Source organism: Leptonychotes weddellii, chromosome 6 (genome assembly GCF_054177405.1).
Source record: "Leptonychotes weddellii isolate Sample4059 chromosome 6, ASM5417740v2, whole genome shotgun sequence".
Taxonomy (NCBI): domain Eukaryota; kingdom Metazoa; phylum Chordata; class Mammalia; order Carnivora; family Phocidae; genus Leptonychotes; species Leptonychotes weddellii.
In genome coordinates this window covers 112,543,966-112,561,452 of record NC_138374.1, presented here as the reverse complement: position 1 = coordinate 112,561,452, position 17,487 = coordinate 112,543,966, and the positions used below count along the sequence as shown (strand labels likewise).

The window sequence follows — 17,487 nt, the reverse complement described above, 5'->3', positions numbered from 1 at the left end:
CGGGCAGCCCGCTTCCCTCTCTAAGCCCCATTCTCCTCATCTGGGAAGTAGGAAAAACAGTGTAACAGGGCTAAACCTTCCTCTACAATTGAGGTGCTCAGGAAATGTCATCCTTTTTCCTAGAAATCAATGTTCTCTTGATTCTGAGCCTGCATCCCTCTGGATGGGGAGAACCTCAACCTCAGTTATTCTCGGTGCTCTCTGTTAGCCTGCCTGCCCTGGGCTTGGGCCAGGTTCTTCGTCTCAGGCAGTGCTAAGGGTCCCGGGTTACAGGTGCTCTGTCCACCCCAGATGAGGCCATATTGTTCCAGGCCCATGGTCCCCTCAGATCCGCCCCCCACTGTCTCCATGCAAAGTTGAAGGGGTGGGAATCCTTGGCAAGGTGGGACCCTGCCTTCTTGGGGGGCCCTGGGGCCTCCTCCCAGACCCTGCTACATCTTTAGGGCATGATGAGGAAGCAGACCGCAGACCAAATCTACCCTAGAGGCTTCTCAACCCTAGGGGGAATCTCTGTTTTCCCTGTGAGATGGCTCTGTCCCCTCAACCCTTTTCCACATGGTGGGTTCAGCCTTTAGAAGGCAAAGGCCTGGGGCCCTGGCACAAACCTCTCCTGAGGCAGGAGGCCCACCATTGCTGTCTGCTTAAGGGAGCAAGAAAGGGGACAAATCCAGGAGGAAAACAATCATTAATGTTATGAAAGTATCTTATAATAGCAGCACCCAGCCAGCCTGCTTCAAACACTTGCTGGGAGGCCCGCAAGCATGAAGGTCTGGGTGCAGACGCCCATCCGGAGCCCCGCCCCACCCAGCCAGAGCCCTCTCCAAGCACCGGGTTCCCTCTCCCTCGGCCAAACCCATTTCGGCTCCTTGAAGCAAATGTGCCTTAAAGAGTTAACAACAAATATGAAAGAATGCCCTCCCGCCAGGAGGATTTGTATCCTAATAGATCACAAGGGTTGACCCTAAGGAAGGAGACCCAGGCCCAGGTGATGGGGAGGGCGTGTGGGGGTAGGCCTCCTTCCCAGGGAGCCCTTTGACTGAGCCATTCTGACTCCTCTGTCAGCCCTGCTCTAGGCTGCTATGGCTCTCTCTGAGCCCTCCAAGGGGGCCGCTGGGGGCCTGGGCGCCTGGAGTCCAGTCCAGTCTTCCTGCCAGCCACAGAGTTGGGACGGGGATGAGGAGGAAGAGGGTGCGGTAACAGCTGTCTCTGTGGTCTCAGACAGGGACGAGCCAACTCCTGCCACCTTCCCTCGGTGCCCAGTACAAGCCCCGTGGCAGGACTGGCTGATCCTTATGGCTGGAAGACAGCCTGAAAATAGAGGCGGTAGGACGGTGAGGGGAGTGCCGTCTGAGCCCTGCCTTTTTCAGCGTCCAGCTCTAACAGCCCCAGGAGCAGGTGCAAGGCCTGTGGGTCAGGGCCATACACCAGGCCTACCTCCGGCCAAGAGGGGCCCCTGAAAGCCCCGGTTAGAGGTCTGTCCATGGAGAAACCAGAACTCCTTGAAAGGGACATGTGGCAGTGAAGGCCCTTGAAGGAAGCTGATAACAAAGCTCATCTCACAAAGTCAGACGGGCTCACGGTCCTCCCACGAGGTCAGGAGGGTCAGGGGATCAGAGTTATCTCCCCGTTTCAGAGCCTGGGGTGTAGTGTCCCTTCTTAGGAATAGAGACCCCATGGCTAAGCCTGTATTGATTCTGCACCCAATTCCAATGCGTATATGGGGGGTTTGCCCACCAAGCAACGCTCTCACACCAGCTGGGTGTCCGACAATGTGAATGAATTCTGACACTGTCTACCTGGATGGAACACCAGATCTCACAGGTTAAGGGCTCAGTCCTACAAGATGGCTCTCCCCCAACTTCAGAAGCCAATAGCAAGTCAAAGTTGTTATGTGTGCTTCTGATGGACAGGCTATGGATGGGAGGTTCCAATGACCCTCCCCTTGGGTTTGATTCATTCGCTAGAGTGGCTCACAGAACTCAGAGAAACATTTTACCTACTCGATCACTGATTCATTATAAAAGGATGTAACTCAGGAACAGCCAGATGGAAGAGATGTATACCGTGGCCTCAAGGTATGGGGGAAAAGGGCACGAAGCTTCCATGCTTTCTGAGTGTTCCACTCTCCCTGCATCTCCACTGTTCACCAACCCAGAAACTCTCTGAACCCTGTCCTTTTGGGTTTTCATGGAGGCTTTATTACATAGGCATGATGGATTAAATCATTGCCCATTGGTGATGGATTCAACCTTTCTCCCCTTTCCCCTCCCTGGAGGTTAAGGGGGTGGGACTGAAAGTTCCAACCTTCTAATTACATGGTTGGTTCCTCTGGTGGCCAGTCCCCAACCTTAGGTGAGTTCCACAAGTCATTACCCTATTAACATAACAAAAGACACTTTTGTCACTCTCATCACTTAGAAAATTCCAAGTGTTTTAGGAACTCTGTGCCATTAACAAGGATGAAGACCAAATATGTATTTCACATTATAAATGCAATATCAGCACCTCCCTTTAAATTTTGCTGCAGGAAAGATGATGATTTTTGACTTTTTTTTTTCATTCATTCAACAAACATTTCTTGAGCACTTGCTCCGTGCCGGGCAGCATGGAATGCTCTAGAGCAGAGATTCTCAGATGATTTGTGGGGAAAGATCAATTTGTTGCTTCCAATTTGCAGCCCACTGTGGACTGGCAGGGGGTCCTGCTCCGTGGGACCGCTTCACAGCACGCACCCTGTGAGACTCACTGGGCCCAAACTGAGCCTGTAGTCCACCCATGTGCTGGGAAGTTGTGGTAAATTGCTATAACGATTTCCAGATGCTTGTTCTCCATGGCTGCACTTGTCTCAGAGCGGTAACAACAGTTTGTGGACAGCCCCGGTCTCCAGCCTGGATCTGGAGAAGCAATGCACTAAGGACACCGCTCATTCCTCTGATCACAAAGATTGGTGTGGCGGCTACTGTTCTAGATGCAGGTGACACAGCAGTGGAGAAAGCCAAGGCCCTGTTCTCATGGACCTTATATTCAGGCCAAGGGAAAGAGTTAAAAGAAAAAAAGAATTATATGGTGTACTATGTGGTGATCACTGCTAAAAAGGAAAACAAAGCAGGGTAAGGAGATGGACAGGGGCGAGGGGGCGAGGGGCGTCAGGTGCGTCTCAGTAATAAGGTGGCATTCAAATGGATCCAAAAGAAAGAAGACAGTGAGCCAAGCGGTTATCTGGGAAGAACATTCCAGGCAGAGGGAAGAGCAGGGGCAAAAGCCCTGAGCTCATTTCAGCTGCACATGGGGAGAGCACACACTTGTAGGGGCAGGGAATCAGAATCATCGGTGGGGGTGGGGGTCCTACCACAAAACCTCCCCCACCCACCACCACCAGAGACTCTGAGCAGCCTTCTGTACGGGGAGACCCTTGCCCCCCCTACCCAAATACCACTCCTGAGGGGGAAAGGTACATCTCTCCCGTCCACGTGGCAGAAAAACCATGGAGAATCCACGGTTGAGAATACACATGGTCTCAAGAAGGCCGCAGTTTGGTGAAAGGCGGTGAAGAACAGCATAGTATTACAGGGGAAGGTGAGGACACCCAGAACTCACTCTCCTTGTGCGGGATTAGAAAGACCTTCTTAGATGACAGGTCTTGCTTGGGTGACGGGCCGCAGGTAGGTTCTGGGCAGAGGGGCCGCGGTGAGCGAAGGCAAAGAAACTGGGGAGAGCTAGGGCACCTGAACGTGCTTGCACGTGACTGGTGGGGAGGCAGCAGGCCACGGGGAAGCCAGGGGGGTTGGCAGGGTTCGGGTCAGAGAGGGCCTTGCATGCCACAGGAAGGCATTGGATTTTTTCTGGTAAGCAGTATGGAGCCATTGGAGAATGCAGGCCAGCGGATGGTCAGATCTCTATAGAGAGGGGACCAGGGTGGCAGTGAGGGCAGGGCAGCAGGGTGGGTAAGCGTGAGAGCGAGCAAGGCCAGGGCAGTGCAGAAGCAGGGCAGGAGGTGGATTCAGGAACCGTCGGAATAAAAAGGTCTGGACTTGGTGGGCGGTGGGACCCAGCGGAGAGTGATGGGAAGCGCCCGGAAGGACCCTGGGTTCCACTTCGGTGCCATTGACTGAGACAGGGACAAAGGAGGGAGAGCAAGTTCAGGGGCGAGAGGAGTTCAGTTTTAAGCATGTTGAATTCAAGGTAGGACAGAGCCAAGACCTGGTGAGCCACCCGCAGATGTGACCTCAGAAAACAGGTCTGCGGAAACCGAGAGAACAGGGCGCAAGCAGGGAACAGACTTCCACGAGGGGCCCAGGTCTCTCATCAGAATAGCTGTGATGTACTGAGCTTTTGGAACCTGCCAGGCAACTGTAGGCACTTCCTTGCTGGATGCCATTTATTCCTTAAAAGGACTCTTGCGGGGAGTGGGCTTATCTCAGTTGTACAGTGAGGAAGGCGAGATTCAGAGGTTAGGAGCTTGTCCAAAGGCGCGGAGCTGATGAGAAACCGCGCGAGTGGCATACCTGCGGCCTCCCACCTGCTGATGGCGGCCTCGAGGGGGCGCCAGAGAGAGCTGGGGTGGTTTAGGGAAGGTCGATAACTTTGATCTTAGGGAAAGAGAGCCGGGGCTTGCCTGCTGTCTCCAGTCCAGCATTTAATAAATATCTGTGGCGTGAATGTGCCTCATCCCTCTGTGGAAGACTGAGCCCCGGCTGGCGGGGCCACGGGGCAACCCAGGGAGACATGGACAATGCTGTCCCAAAACTCAAGAAGGGGCATATCCTGGGTGAGGGCCCATGTTACGTGCACACCCGGGGGAGTTCCAGGCGCTCCGGGATCGGGCCGGGGGAGTGCTTAGGGAGAGCTGGGCCTCGGAGCTAAGGCTGTGGGAGCCCAGACCCCAGGTGTGGCCCGCGGTCGACAAGCGTCCTCAGGGCCTGGTGGCCGCCGGACAACCACTAGCAGGTGCGGGCGGCTCTCCTGTGGACGTGGCTGGCCGCCCAACCTGTGAGCACCATGACTATTTTGGGCTCTGTTTTCCCTCCCCTCAACCCCACTTCAACTGTCTTGCCCCTGGGGTTGCAGCCACTTAAATATGTAAATGCTGACTTGACTTCAGCCCCTTCCCAGGAGTTTTCCTCACTAGTGTGCCTGATTCCCAGGAAGCCTGCCCTGCCCAGGAATGGAAGGACCCAGACCATTCCAAGAAGACCCTCCATGGTTGCCCCCCACTCCACCTCAGCAGGGAGCTGCCCAGACTGCCCTTTGCAGCTCTTCCTGGAGTGAGGTGCCCCATGATTCCCACCTCATGTTCAGTTGAGCGCAATTCCTATAAACAGGCCCGTTAGGGGCGCCTGGGTGGCTCAGTCGTTGTGTCCAGTTCTTGGTTTCTGCTCAGGCCATGATCCTGGGGTCTTGGGATGGAGCCCCGTGGCAGGTTCCTCGCTCAGCAGGGGGTCTGCTTGAGGATTCTCTCCCTCTGCCCCTCCTCCTGCTCATGCTCTCTTTCTCTTTCTCTCTCTCAAATAAATAAATAAATCTTAAAGCAAACAAACAAAGAGAAACAGGCCCGTTAGTAGAATGGCATTCCAGAAAAAGAATGGAAGAGAAAGGAAGCTTTGGTATTACAAACTGGTGGGAGGAATTAGGGGTGAGGTTAAGGAAAGTAGGCTCAGTCCATTGTGCCTCAGTTTTCTATAGAGAAGGGGAAATTATGCTCTCAGGAAATTTCTCTGAATGACAGGTTGGGAGGTTTCTAGGACCATATCCATATCAATGGGCCATTTGGCGACCTCTTCCCTTGCTTCCCACACTTACCACTTGGAAGTAAAAATAAATTCTCTTCCAAATCATTAATAAGGTGGTCTGTCTCCTGATCTGGCTCCATCCAGAATGAAGGAACTATGAATTCATAGTATGAGATAGGCCTCCCTAGTGTCCTGATAGAGAGGCTCTGGTTGGGGGGAGTGCCTTCCTGGGTGTGGGTGTTGGTGACTAATGGTAAGAGCGGGCTTGGGGTGAGGCACAGCCCCCCTTGTTGGTCAGCTCCGGAGGGCCAGCCAGCTTCCCTCTACATGCCTCCCGGGGTCCTGCAGTGCCGCGGGTCCCACCAGCAGCAGGCTGGACAGACACCCCCCCTCGGGAGACTGTGCTTGTTTGGGAAGACCTGGAGGGATGGGACGCAGGGCTCTTGGAAGCCCCCAAGCCAGGGTTCGGACGGCTGCAAGGAGAGCAGTTTCAGCCTGGAGTCTTGGCAGACGGGACTCTGCCTTCTCGTTTACAAATAGCTCTCCTGGGCCCCGAGGAGGGGGAAGGGGTAACTGAGAGGATCAGAAGATCGGGCTCCAGGGGCAGAACCTGGAGGGGTAGCGAGGCCTTCCGCAGGGCGGGGCTGAGCTGAAGCCCCGCCTCTTACCTGCGGGACCTCCTCCGCCCCCACAAGCCCCGATTCCCCTCACCCTGAGTGATAGCGTGTGGCTGTCTGCAGACAGCTGGTGTGGGGCCGTAGGACACGCAGGGGAGGTTACAGAAAACTCCGTTAAAGGTCAGACCCTGGTAAGATCAGCCCGGAGAGGGCCATCCGGGGTTCTGAGAAACGATCCCCTCTCCGCCGCCGTGCCCACCGTCAGTCCCCAGAGAAGAAGGATGCCCAAACCGGAAACCACCTGGGGACCTTCCCTTTGAGGGCTGCCCAGACCATTCATTTATTCATCCGATTCTAGGCCCAGGAAGAAGCATAATGAAAGAAATGAACAAAAATCCCCACACTTTATGGAGTTTGTTTTCAAGGGGGTGAGATAGGAAATGAACGAGATAAAAAAATATATATATGGTATTTTTAGCTAGGAATAAGTGCTAAGAAGACAAACTAAAACAGACAAGAGGAACAGAAAATGTCAGAGGTCCCTCAAATTGTACTTGTGGGGCCAGGGAAGGCCTGGGTGAGGGATGAATCTTGAGTAGAGACCTGTAGGAAGGGAGGGAGCTGGCAACGTGGGGATGTGTGGTGGAGATGTGGGGGATGGGGGTAGAGGAATTCCAGGCAGAGGCAACAGCCAGTGCCCAGGAACTGCGTGCCTGGAGGGGAAGTCAGGGTGGCTCAAAGGTGCACTCAGGATGCACAGAAGAGTGGTGTGACTGTGTTTGCTTCCACAGGAGAAACTGGAGTATTTCTTCCTCATTGTGTTCTCGATTGAAGCCGCCATGAAGATCATTGCCTACGGCTTCCTCTTCCACCAGGATGCCTACCTGCGCAGTGGCTGGAATGTGCTAGACTTCATCATTGTCTTCCTGGGGTGAGGCCCCCGTGTGGGGGGTCGGGTTTGAGGTCAGAGGGGGCTCTCTGAGGCTACTGTGCCCACCACTCCCTCCAGCATCCCAGAGGCAGGATGGCACCCCAAGCATTGTGCCAGGGGGCAGCCTCTGGAAGGGCCAGCCCCTGCAGAGATGCGGCCAGGGTTGGGGGAGAGCGCAGCATTGCCAGCTCACACAGCCCTTCCCCAGCTAGGCACTCCGTGTTCCTTTATTCTTCTCCCATCACACACAATTGGAAATGATATACGTGGTTTCAGTGGCCAGCAGTTTCTGGACGTTTATAAATTTCTCAACCTTTATCATCTATTATTTCTTCCATGGACCTATACTAAGTACCTGTTATTTGGGTTCACAAAGATAGACATTTAGGAACCTGTATGTGTTGGCTAGGGCTGCCATAACAAAGTCCCACAGACAGGGGGGCTCCAACAATAGCAATTTGTTTGCTCAGCGTTCTGAAGGCTGGAGGTCCGAGATCAAGGTGTTACCAGGTTTGGTTTCTCCTGTGGCCTGGGACTGTGGGTGGCTCCCTCCTCCCTGTGAGCACGTGGTCTTTCCTCTGTGCCCATGCTCCCCCGGAGGCCTCTTTGCGTGTCCAAATCTCCTCTTCTTCCGATGACACCAGTCAGACTGGATTGGGGTCGACCCTCACGGCCTCATTTAACTTAACTCTTTCAAAAGGCCCTGTCTCCAAATACAGCCACATTCTGAGGTACTGAGGGTTAGGGCTTCAACATATGAATTTGAGGGGGACACAATTCAGTCCATAACATAATAACCCCCATTGTAACAGGAGCATTTATTAAGCACTGACTATGTGTTTTACATGTAACATCTCATTTAGGTTCTTCAACACTCTCAGTTTTCCCATTTAAGGAGGCTGAGGCTCAGAGAGGTCAAGCAACTGGCCCACGGTCACAGAGCTAGCCAGCGGCAGTGCCAGGATTCAAACAAAGGCGATCTTAGCTCCAGAGGCTGCTATTTAACCACGACGCTGCCCTTCGATTCAATAAACGTGATGTTGATTATTTACTCATTATGCTGTGCTGCTTTAGGCACCCTGGGGAAAACAGAATTCTGCGAATCAGCCTCCACTCTTAATGAGCTGCCTTGCTGGGAGGCCAGGACCAATGTATACAGAATAACGGAGTATCGGAAAACAGTACCACCCAGTGCGTCATTGCCACGGCAGGGTGTCCCAGGGGTTCGGTTGTCAAAGGGAGGATTCATAAAGAAGGGTTGGAGATGGACTTCAAAGGATAATGGGACTTTGAGTAAATTGAGAGGAGGAGCAGATGAGCAGGGAAGAAAATAAAAGGGCATTGTCGGGAAGTGCAGCATGAGGAACACTCATGGGGAGACCTAGCTCCGGGCTTTCTCCTCTGGGTCCCCACGGAGGGCACCGCCCACCGTGGGGTATGCTCAGCTTGCAGGCTGGGGACCATGAATGCCTGTGGCACATGGACCTCAACTCCCTTGAGTTCCCAGAGTAGACATCCCAGATGGATCCTGTACTCTTTTCCCTGAGTCTGAACTTGCCTCAGAATCTTTTCTAATAAAATTTTCCAGACAGACATCACCAAATCTGAGTTAGCTGTTGATGAGAGCTGTCACCTCTCCACTAGGCCTTTCCACAGGTCCCCTGAGCACAGATGGGACACGGGGTCCCAGAGCCACAGAACAGGGGCTTATCTGACCATGGGGCCCTCTTCTCTCCCTCTTCTCCACTCTAGGGTTTTCACCGTGATTCTGGAACAGGTTAACGTCATCCAAAGCAACACAGCCCCAATGAGCAGCAAAGGGGCTGGTCTGGACGTCAAGGCCCTGAGAGCCTTCCGCGTGCTCAGACCCCTCCGGCTGGTGTCCGGGGTCCCGAGTGGGTGCTAGTGCCCCTGCAGACGCCCTTCCTCCTCTCCCAACCCTTTCCCTTGCCGGGCTCTGGGTCCCCCTCCCACCTTGCTGTCCCAAGGCTTCCCAGGATATAGAGAGAGGGAGGGCCAGGAGTCCAAGAGGGAAGAAGACTTCCCTTTCCTCCTCCCTGCTTGCCCTCTGCAGGCCTGCAGGTGGTCCTCAACTCCATCTTCAAGGCCATGCTGCCCCTGTTCCACATCGCCCTGCTTGTCCTCTTTATGGTCATCATCTACGCCATCATCGGGCTGGAGCTCTTCAAGGGCAAGATGCACAAGACCTGCTACTTCATTGGGACAGGTGAGCTCCCAAGGGACTGGGGAGGTGGGAGTGGCCCTAGGGCAACTCAAAGGGACAGCCGCCCAGAACTAGGTCATTTCCTCCCACACCTGTTACCCTGAGGAACGGGTCTCTCTTGGTCATGGGAAACTGGAGGAAGGACAGGTCTGCCAGGGTCAGTGATCAGGGGAAGAGGGCTGAGGGCTGGGCCACAGCCTGCTTTGAAGCACTCCCACCCTAGATCAGTGTGGTATCTTTGGGCTTTCTGGGCCAGCTGTGGATTGAGATGCAGGCTTAGGACAAGCCTGAATTTCTATTTGTGCTTTTCTTTGCAGCCATCCTTTTAGCTTTAATCTAAGAGGCCCCTCAGAGCAGGGGCCCACAGAGCGGGGTCTAAAGGGGATCTCAAGAAAGCACCCAAGAGCCAAAGTGTCATTTGTAGGGTTATCAGAGATAACATATCTTGAGGCCCAAATGAACTTGAGCCAAGCCTTCCAAACCAGCCGTTCTCAAACTGTTTGCCCCATGACTCTTCACGCTCTTAAAAATTCTTAAGGACCCCAAAGAGCTTTTGTTGATATGGATTTTACTTATTGATATTCATTGATATTCATAAATAGGAAAACTGAGGAGAATGTCATAATATTAATTTATTAATTCATTTTAAAAGAACAGTGATTAGCCCATTACTTATGAACATAAATATCTTATTAAAAATAACTATATTTTCCCGAACCAAGAACATTTAGTGAGAAGAATGGTACTGTCTTACATTTTATCTAAATCTCTTTAATGACTTAGCTTAATAGAATCTGCTGGATTCTCACAGCTACTTCTGTGTTCAGTCTGTTGTGAAATCACATGTCATGAAGGCTCTAGAAAACTCCACTCTGCATTCATTGAAAGATTGGGAGATGAAATAATGTCTTGGCATTCTTATAAAAATAATTCTGACCAGGGGCGCCTGGGTGGCTCAGTCGGTGAAGCAGCTGCCTTCGTCTCAGGTCATGATCCCAGGGTCCTGGGATCGAGCCCCACATCGGGCTGTCTGCTCAGCAGCGAGTCTGCCTCTCCCTCTCCCTCTGCCGGCCACTCCCCCTGCTTGTGTTCTCTCTCTCTCTCTCTGTTAAATAAATACATAAAATCTTTTAAAGAAAATTAAAAAAAATAATTTGGACCAGGTGGGTGCCCTGAAAGGTTTTGGGTCCCCCACTCCAAGATTCAGTGCTGCCAGCCTGCTGTGTCAGTCTGTCTCGGTCGGAGCCCAGCTTCTACCAGGGTCTACGGGAATTGGACACGGCACAAGAAAGAAGTGACTTCTATTAGGACAATCCCTCGCACCAAAAGCCCAGAATCTAACTCACCAGAATAACCCAGGATGGGCAAGGCCGCCAAGATCTGCAGTATCTCAGGAGACTCCTCACTTCCCCAGGCCCACTGACAAGGGGACAGGCAACACAAGGTCCAAATCCAAGTCAAGACAGTGAACTCTGATAGAGCTTTTGCTGGTTCCATTCCTAGTCCCCTCCCAGCTCAGCCTCTTCATGTTCCTGCAATAATCTATGTCCTATAATTAGCTTTATCCAGACAGAGAGGAGGAGGCTTTCTATCACAGCCTTCAAACCAAATCTGGAGGTCTCCTCTGGTGTTCTCATGCATTCTTGACCAGTGCCGGCCAGCAGTGCTCAAGAACCTTTCTGGGATGGGAGTTACCTGACTTCAAGGGTCAGGGACCCACTCAGAGCTCAGAACTCATCGATGTTCTCCTCTCCCATCGCCAGAAGACTGAACCTATATGGTAAATATGGGTAAGGTAGGGCATTCCAGCTCTGATGAGCTAATCGAATCTCTGAACACAATAGGAGACTAAAACATCCTGAGATAAAAGGGGATCCAGGATGTCATCCAAAGAGCATCATCCAGGGACACGGAGGGGACTGCAGCCTGTTGGGAACCCCTGCTAAGAGCAGACCCCCGCCCCTAAAGCTTCACGTCTCGTGCAGCTCATCTCTGTCCCGCTGGGACATCTCAATGTCAGCTCCCAGAAAGAACTCAAGTCAGAACACAGGTGGCCCCACCCCACACCTCCGCCCCAGCCACACAGGTGCCTCCTTTTTAAAAGCTCTGTGGGTAGACATGACATTCAGGTTACACCTGCTATATAGAGGGCACGAAGCCGACCCTCCGATGAGGCCCTGGGGCCCGAGATATGATCACTGCTGCCTGTAGATGCCCAAGCAGTCCTCTTCTTTAGCACCATATGCTCCCGGGGAGCACTCCTTTGTGTTTCCAGCTGAGTGTGTTCTAGACCTAGTCCTCAGTGATTGCAGACTACTCTTCTCCCATTCTTGCCCACCTGCGCCTCTTATCTGACGCTCATGCTGCCTTCTGCCTCCAGATATCGTGGCCACAGTGGAGAACGAGAAGCCCTCACCCTGCGCCAGGACGGGCTCGGGGCGCCCATGCACGATCAATGGCAGCGAGTGTCGGGGCGGCTGGCCGGGGCCCAACCACGGCATCACCCACTTCGACAATTTCGGCTTCTCCATGCTCACCGTGTACCAGTGCATCACCATGGAGGGCTGGACCGACGTCCTCTACTGGGTGGGTCTGGCCCCACGGCTGCAGAGCCCCCTCCTTTCATCCACAGGCTCACCTGGCAGGGGAGGAGGTGGGGCCTGATTGTCACTGACTCTAGGGTCCATTGCTCCTTCTCACCCCTCCTTGGGAACCCTACACAGGGCGCATGGCCCCCTTCTTGTCCCCAGTGTGTGTCCCAGCATCCTCTGGGCAGTCCCCATGGTACAACCTGTCTGTGCAGGACCTAAGAGGTGGGTGAGGAATAAAAACAAGGAATCCGTGGGTTCTGGTCTCAACTTCTAACTTTTTCTGAAGCCTGCCAGAGAGTGACTCGTTCCTGATGACCTAGAATCTCAGATTTCCTGAATGACCTAGAATCTCAGATTTCCTGAGGGATGAAGGGCCCTCTGAGTCTCTTTTTGCCCCAGGGCAAGACTGCTTTCCGATATAAATATTATTAGATATCAGTTTCCTTGTCTATAAAATAAAAATACTACCTACATCATAGGGTAGTTACGGTGGTTACTAGGCCGATTAATTGAATTACAACAGTGCCAGCAACATGCAGTGCTATATTAGTTTTCTTGTTGGAGTGTATTATTTATTTGGTCTTATCCGGAGATAGGTTGCATTTCTTATTTAATCCTCCAACCATGGAAGCCATTGTTCCCACTTTACAGATGAGTAAACTGAGGCTCAGAGAGGTTCAGTAACTTGCCCGCAGTTATGGAGCCAGTGAGCAATAGATCCAAGAATTGAACCCTCATCCATGTGGCTCCGATCCCAGAAATCTTAACCACAACGTGACACTGCCTTTTGAGGGAAGGTTATCCAACTGTCAGATGCTTGCAAACAGAAAGGATTGGTGCGAATAGTTCTTGAAAGCTCATATTATGGGAGCAAATTATCAAACATTTCAACGGCCTGTCACATGTGTTATTTCGCTTCTACTACAAGTCTGTGGGGGCAAGCGCATATCACCATCCCCACGGACAGATGGGATGATATTCAGAGATGTTAGGTGACTTGTCTAGGGTCACAGAGCTTGTTCGTGAAGAAGTTGGCCAAGCTTAGGCCAAGACTTTTTAGTGTTTCTTCTGCTTTGAAAAATCTTAGCTGTAAAGAAACCACTTGGAGAGAGAGTGTATGAGAGACTCCAGCCAGGGATGTGGGTGGCTGGAGGGAGAAATGGGTCAGTCATGTCTGGGCCAAGTGGACAGTCAGCAAGGCTCCTTTTTGAGAAGTCCTTCTAACTCCAGGTCCTAGGTCTTTGGAGAGGGAGGAAAGTCCCCTCACTGGGCCCAGATGGCCTCTCTCCTTCTCCCCCAGGGTCAGGTGGAGCATGAGCGCCCTGAGTCTGGAAGGGGACCTAAGCCCTCGGGTCAGTGGATGGGACTCACACCTCTCTCTGGACCAGGTCAATGATGCCATCGGGAACGAGTGGCCCTGGATCTATTTTGTCACCCTCATTCTGCTGGGATCCTTCTTCATTCTCAACCTGGTGCTGGGTGTCCTGAGCGGGTAAGGAAGCTCACAGGGAGCTGGGAGGAGAGGGAAGAAGAGGAGAGGAGAAGAGGAATAGAGGGTGGGAGGGAGAAGGGGCAGCTGGGATGGGGGGGGTGGAGAGGAGGGGAGAGAAGAAGGAAAAGAGCCAGAGGGAGAAGGAGAGTAGTGGGTAGAGAAGGAAGAGGAGCGAGAAGAGGAGGAGGAAGGCAGGGAGATGTGGATTAGAACCTCTGCTTATCCCTTCTGCCAAGAGCACGCTCCTGGGTTAGCAAGGGAGATATAGAAGATAAAGGTAAGAGCTCCTTCATTTTTAATTTTTCTTTCTTCTCCTCAAGCCTTCTCCCATCCTTTCCTCCTCTGTCCCTCTGCACCCACACTCCCTCTGAGTGAAGCCCCTAAGATCCCAGCCTCCTGCCCCTGGATGTGCCTGAGCTGATGCTTGGCATTAGGAGTCAGTGTAGCCTTCAGGTGAGGCACCTGACTCTGGAGCTAGACCGTCCAAGCTTAAATCCTTGCACTACCGCTTGGTGGCTGTGTGACCTTGGCCTAATTACCTAACTTCTCTGTGCCTCAGAGTCCACATCTATCAAATGGGAATAATCTCATAGCATTGTTGGGAGGATTAAATGAGTTAATACATATGAAGTACTTAGAACAGAGTCCAACACATAATGAGGGCTAAGTACTAACGGTCGTTATTAATGAGAGAGGTTCTCTCCACGACGGCTCCACCCACAGCGGACAGTCTAGAAGTGACCGTCCGCCGCCTCCCCCACTGCCATCACCCCCCTCCAGAAGCTCCCCTCCAGGCATTGTGTAGGCAGAATTCAGGGGGTTCTGTGAACTTGAATAAGAAAAACTTGTCTTTCTTTTTTATTAACTCTCTTTGAAGTTTAATGTTGCCTTTCTTTCTTTCTTATTTTTTTCTAAAGATTTTATTTATTTATTTGAGAGAGACAATGAGATAAAGAGAGCATGAGAGTGGGGAGGGTCAGAGGGAGAAGCAGACTCCCTGCCGAGCAGGGAGCCCGATGCGGGACTCGATCCCGGGACTTCAGGATCATGACCTGAGCCGAAGGCAGTCGCTTAACCAACTGAGCCACCCAGGCGCCCTAATGTTGCCTTTCATCAGGCATGGAGACAACATGCCACAGTATGGTTTTAGCGCTGACTGTGACTTGTCCCAGGAGAAACCACACGTCACATTACAAATGTTGCAAATAGTGCCTACACTCATTACTACTTTGAAACTATAATAGTTGTTAGATCGGCAACTAGATGTTGCTAGTTAATTAATAAAGAAACATACGTGGTACTTTATCACAATTTCTTTATATTTCAATAACTGAATTTTAATATAATCGATTCCTTTGTAATGAGATAGTTTTATTTTGTGTGTTTTACAACATTATTCTGAGGAGGGACCCATAGGTTTCATGGGACTACCCAACGATCCACGGCACGAAAAGGCAGAGGCCCTGCCCGGGCCTGCCCCCCGGGGGGCCGGTGCAGAGAGCCGAGGTGCTCATGTCACAAGCCCATCACTGTGCTCCAGCCTCCCTCTCTCCCCACCCTGCTTAGTGGTCGAGGGCTGCCTCTACCAGTCTGAAGACCCCTCGCTGGCCCTCAGGTCCCTTCCTTCTAGCGCTGCCACCTGGTTTCTTCTAGACTCAGGAGATTTCCCTCCAGGCCTTAGGTCTGTAAGCACAACTACATTTCTAAGGTAGCTTCAAGGTCAGGGCAGCATGGAAAATGTGAGGATCCATGGCTGATTCTGTGAGAGCAATGGGCTGTCGTGTCGTTAACCCCTAATATCCAAGGTAACCCCAAGACGAGGTAGGGTGAAATATCAGATGGGAGGAGCAGAAAGCAATGAGAAAGGCAGGCTGCATGGGAGGGGATGGTGAGGAGGCATGAGAGAGCCTGCCCCTCCATCACCTGGAAGGGCACCTGGACCCCAGAGGACCCCCTGGACCAGAAGGCAGAAACACACCCAGCCACAGAATGTGCTCTCTCTGTCCTTAGGAAGCTCAATCCTCCTTCACCCCCTTTCTTTTTTCTCCTCCTTCCCCTGTCTCCCCTGTTCCATTTCAGGGAATTCACTAAGGAGCGGGAGAAGGCCAAGTCCAGGGGAACCTTCCAAAAGCTCCGGGAGAAGCAGCAGCTGGAGGAGGACCTCCGGGGCTACATGAGCTGGATCACGCAGGGCGAGGTCATGGACGTTGAGGACTTGAGAGAAGGTTCGGGCCCAAAGGCATGGTCAGCATGCCCTCCCCACCCCCTCGCAGTCAGGGCCCACAGGGAGCACTGCGTCAGGTAACCTCCTGTAAGCCTGGGAGGCCCACGGAGCAGGTATAACGTTGCCATCTTGCGGGTAAGAAAACTCAGGCCCTTAGAGGGTGAGTGACTTGCCTAAAGTCTGACACCTGGAAATGATAGCATCCAGGGGTGCCCGGGTTTCTTCCTGGAGTACAAAGAACCATGCCTCCTGTCCATAACCAACCCCCTGCAGGTGTGGGCTCTTTCTAGGGCCGGGAGTGCACAGGGATTCAGGCCCACCTAGGGCCCGTTGTCACAGGTGTCTCCAGTCAATGGTCCCTTTCCCAGTGTGCCCAGGCTAGGTGTGTCCAGCCCAGAGGGGCCCAGAAGACTGGTCCACTCTTTCTCTCTTGTTCCCAGGGAAGCTGTCTTTGGATGAAGGAGGCTCCGACACAGAGAGCCTGTATGAAATCGAGGGCTTGAACAAAATCATCCAGTTCGTGTGAGTATCCACCCTTCTCCTCAGAGTCTTCCCAGCCTCAGATCTCCTGGAGATGTGGAGTTAGAACCCATTTACTATTCCCCATTTACTGGGCTTTAGAGTCACATTCCTGTCCCTTAGTGCAACCAGAGGGCACTCAGCAGATGACCTAATTATATACTACCTCAGGAAGAAAGTGGGAGCCTGCCAGAGGGCAAGGAGAGAATTTGGCCACTACCCTCTGATCAGAGTGGCGTTGGCAGGGTAATTAGTCCTGGAAAGCTCTGCTTGGGAAGAGGGAAGGTGTGTGCTGTAAAGAGGTAGCACCGGGAGCTTTGCAGGAAGGAGGCTGCCCTCCCCCTCCCCTCCCCGCCAGGAGTCTGGCTCCAGGCTCAAGCGCCTTTGTCTCAAGAGGAAGATGTGTTTGTCTGGTTGGCTGCTTCCTCTCACAAATTCATACATACTTGTGATTTTGAAAGATCAAACAATAGAGAAATACATCAAAGAAAAGATGAAGGTCCCCACTGCCCTTCAAAGGGGTAACCATGGTAACAGATGTGTATCCCTCCAAGACCTTTGCTATGCTTTTATCTCTCTTACACACACACACACACACACACACACACACACCAGGTTTTTTGTTTTGCTTGGTTTTTTACGTGATAGGGTTCTTTTTTTTTTTTTTTAAAGATTTTATTTATTTATTTGACAGAGACAGAGATAGCGGGAGCAGGAACATAAGCAGCAGGAGTGGGAGAGGGAGAAGCAGGCTTCCCCTCGAGGAGGGAGCCCGATGTGGGACTCGATCCCAGGACCCTGGGATCATGACCTGAGCCGAAGGCAGACGCTTAATGACTGAGCCACCCAGGCGCCCTACATGCTAGGGTTCTTTATGTTAACTACGGTCACTACAAAGCCTAGAACAGTGCCCAGCATTCGGGAGGTACTGCCAAGTATTTGATGAATAAATGAATATGATATACATAGTAGCTAGTAACTTATTTTTAACTTAAAATTATCTATTTGGGGCAATTTTATACATACACACACGTCTTTTTTTTTAAGCCTTTTTTTTTAGAGCAGTTTTAGGTTCACGGCAAAATTGAACAAAAGGTACAGAGATTTCTCATGTCCCCCAGCCACCACACATGCACAGCCCATTAACCAACACCCCCCAC

At 52.1% G+C, this 17,487-nt stretch overlaps 1 protein-coding gene across 1 annotated transcript in view; it reads left to right on the top strand.

Annotated features, from left to right (window-relative positions):
• CACNA1S (calcium voltage-gated channel subunit alpha1 S) overlaps nucleotides 1-17,487 on the top strand; it is a 66,484-nt gene that overhangs the window by 9,916 nt on the left and 39,081 nt on the right. The window contains exons 3-9 of the mRNA XM_081823056.1: nucleotides 7,138-7,277; nucleotides 9,030-9,172; nucleotides 9,352-9,504; nucleotides 11,882-12,087; nucleotides 13,481-13,584; nucleotides 15,664-15,809; nucleotides 16,249-16,330. Of these exons, the coding sequence (XP_081679182.1) occupies nucleotides 7,138-7,277; nucleotides 9,030-9,172; nucleotides 9,352-9,504; nucleotides 11,882-12,087; nucleotides 13,481-13,584; nucleotides 15,664-15,809; nucleotides 16,249-16,330 (974 nt within the window). The remainder of the gene's footprint in view (nucleotides 1-7,137; nucleotides 7,278-9,029; nucleotides 9,173-9,351; nucleotides 9,505-11,881; nucleotides 12,088-13,480; nucleotides 13,585-15,663; nucleotides 15,810-16,248; nucleotides 16,331-17,487) is intronic.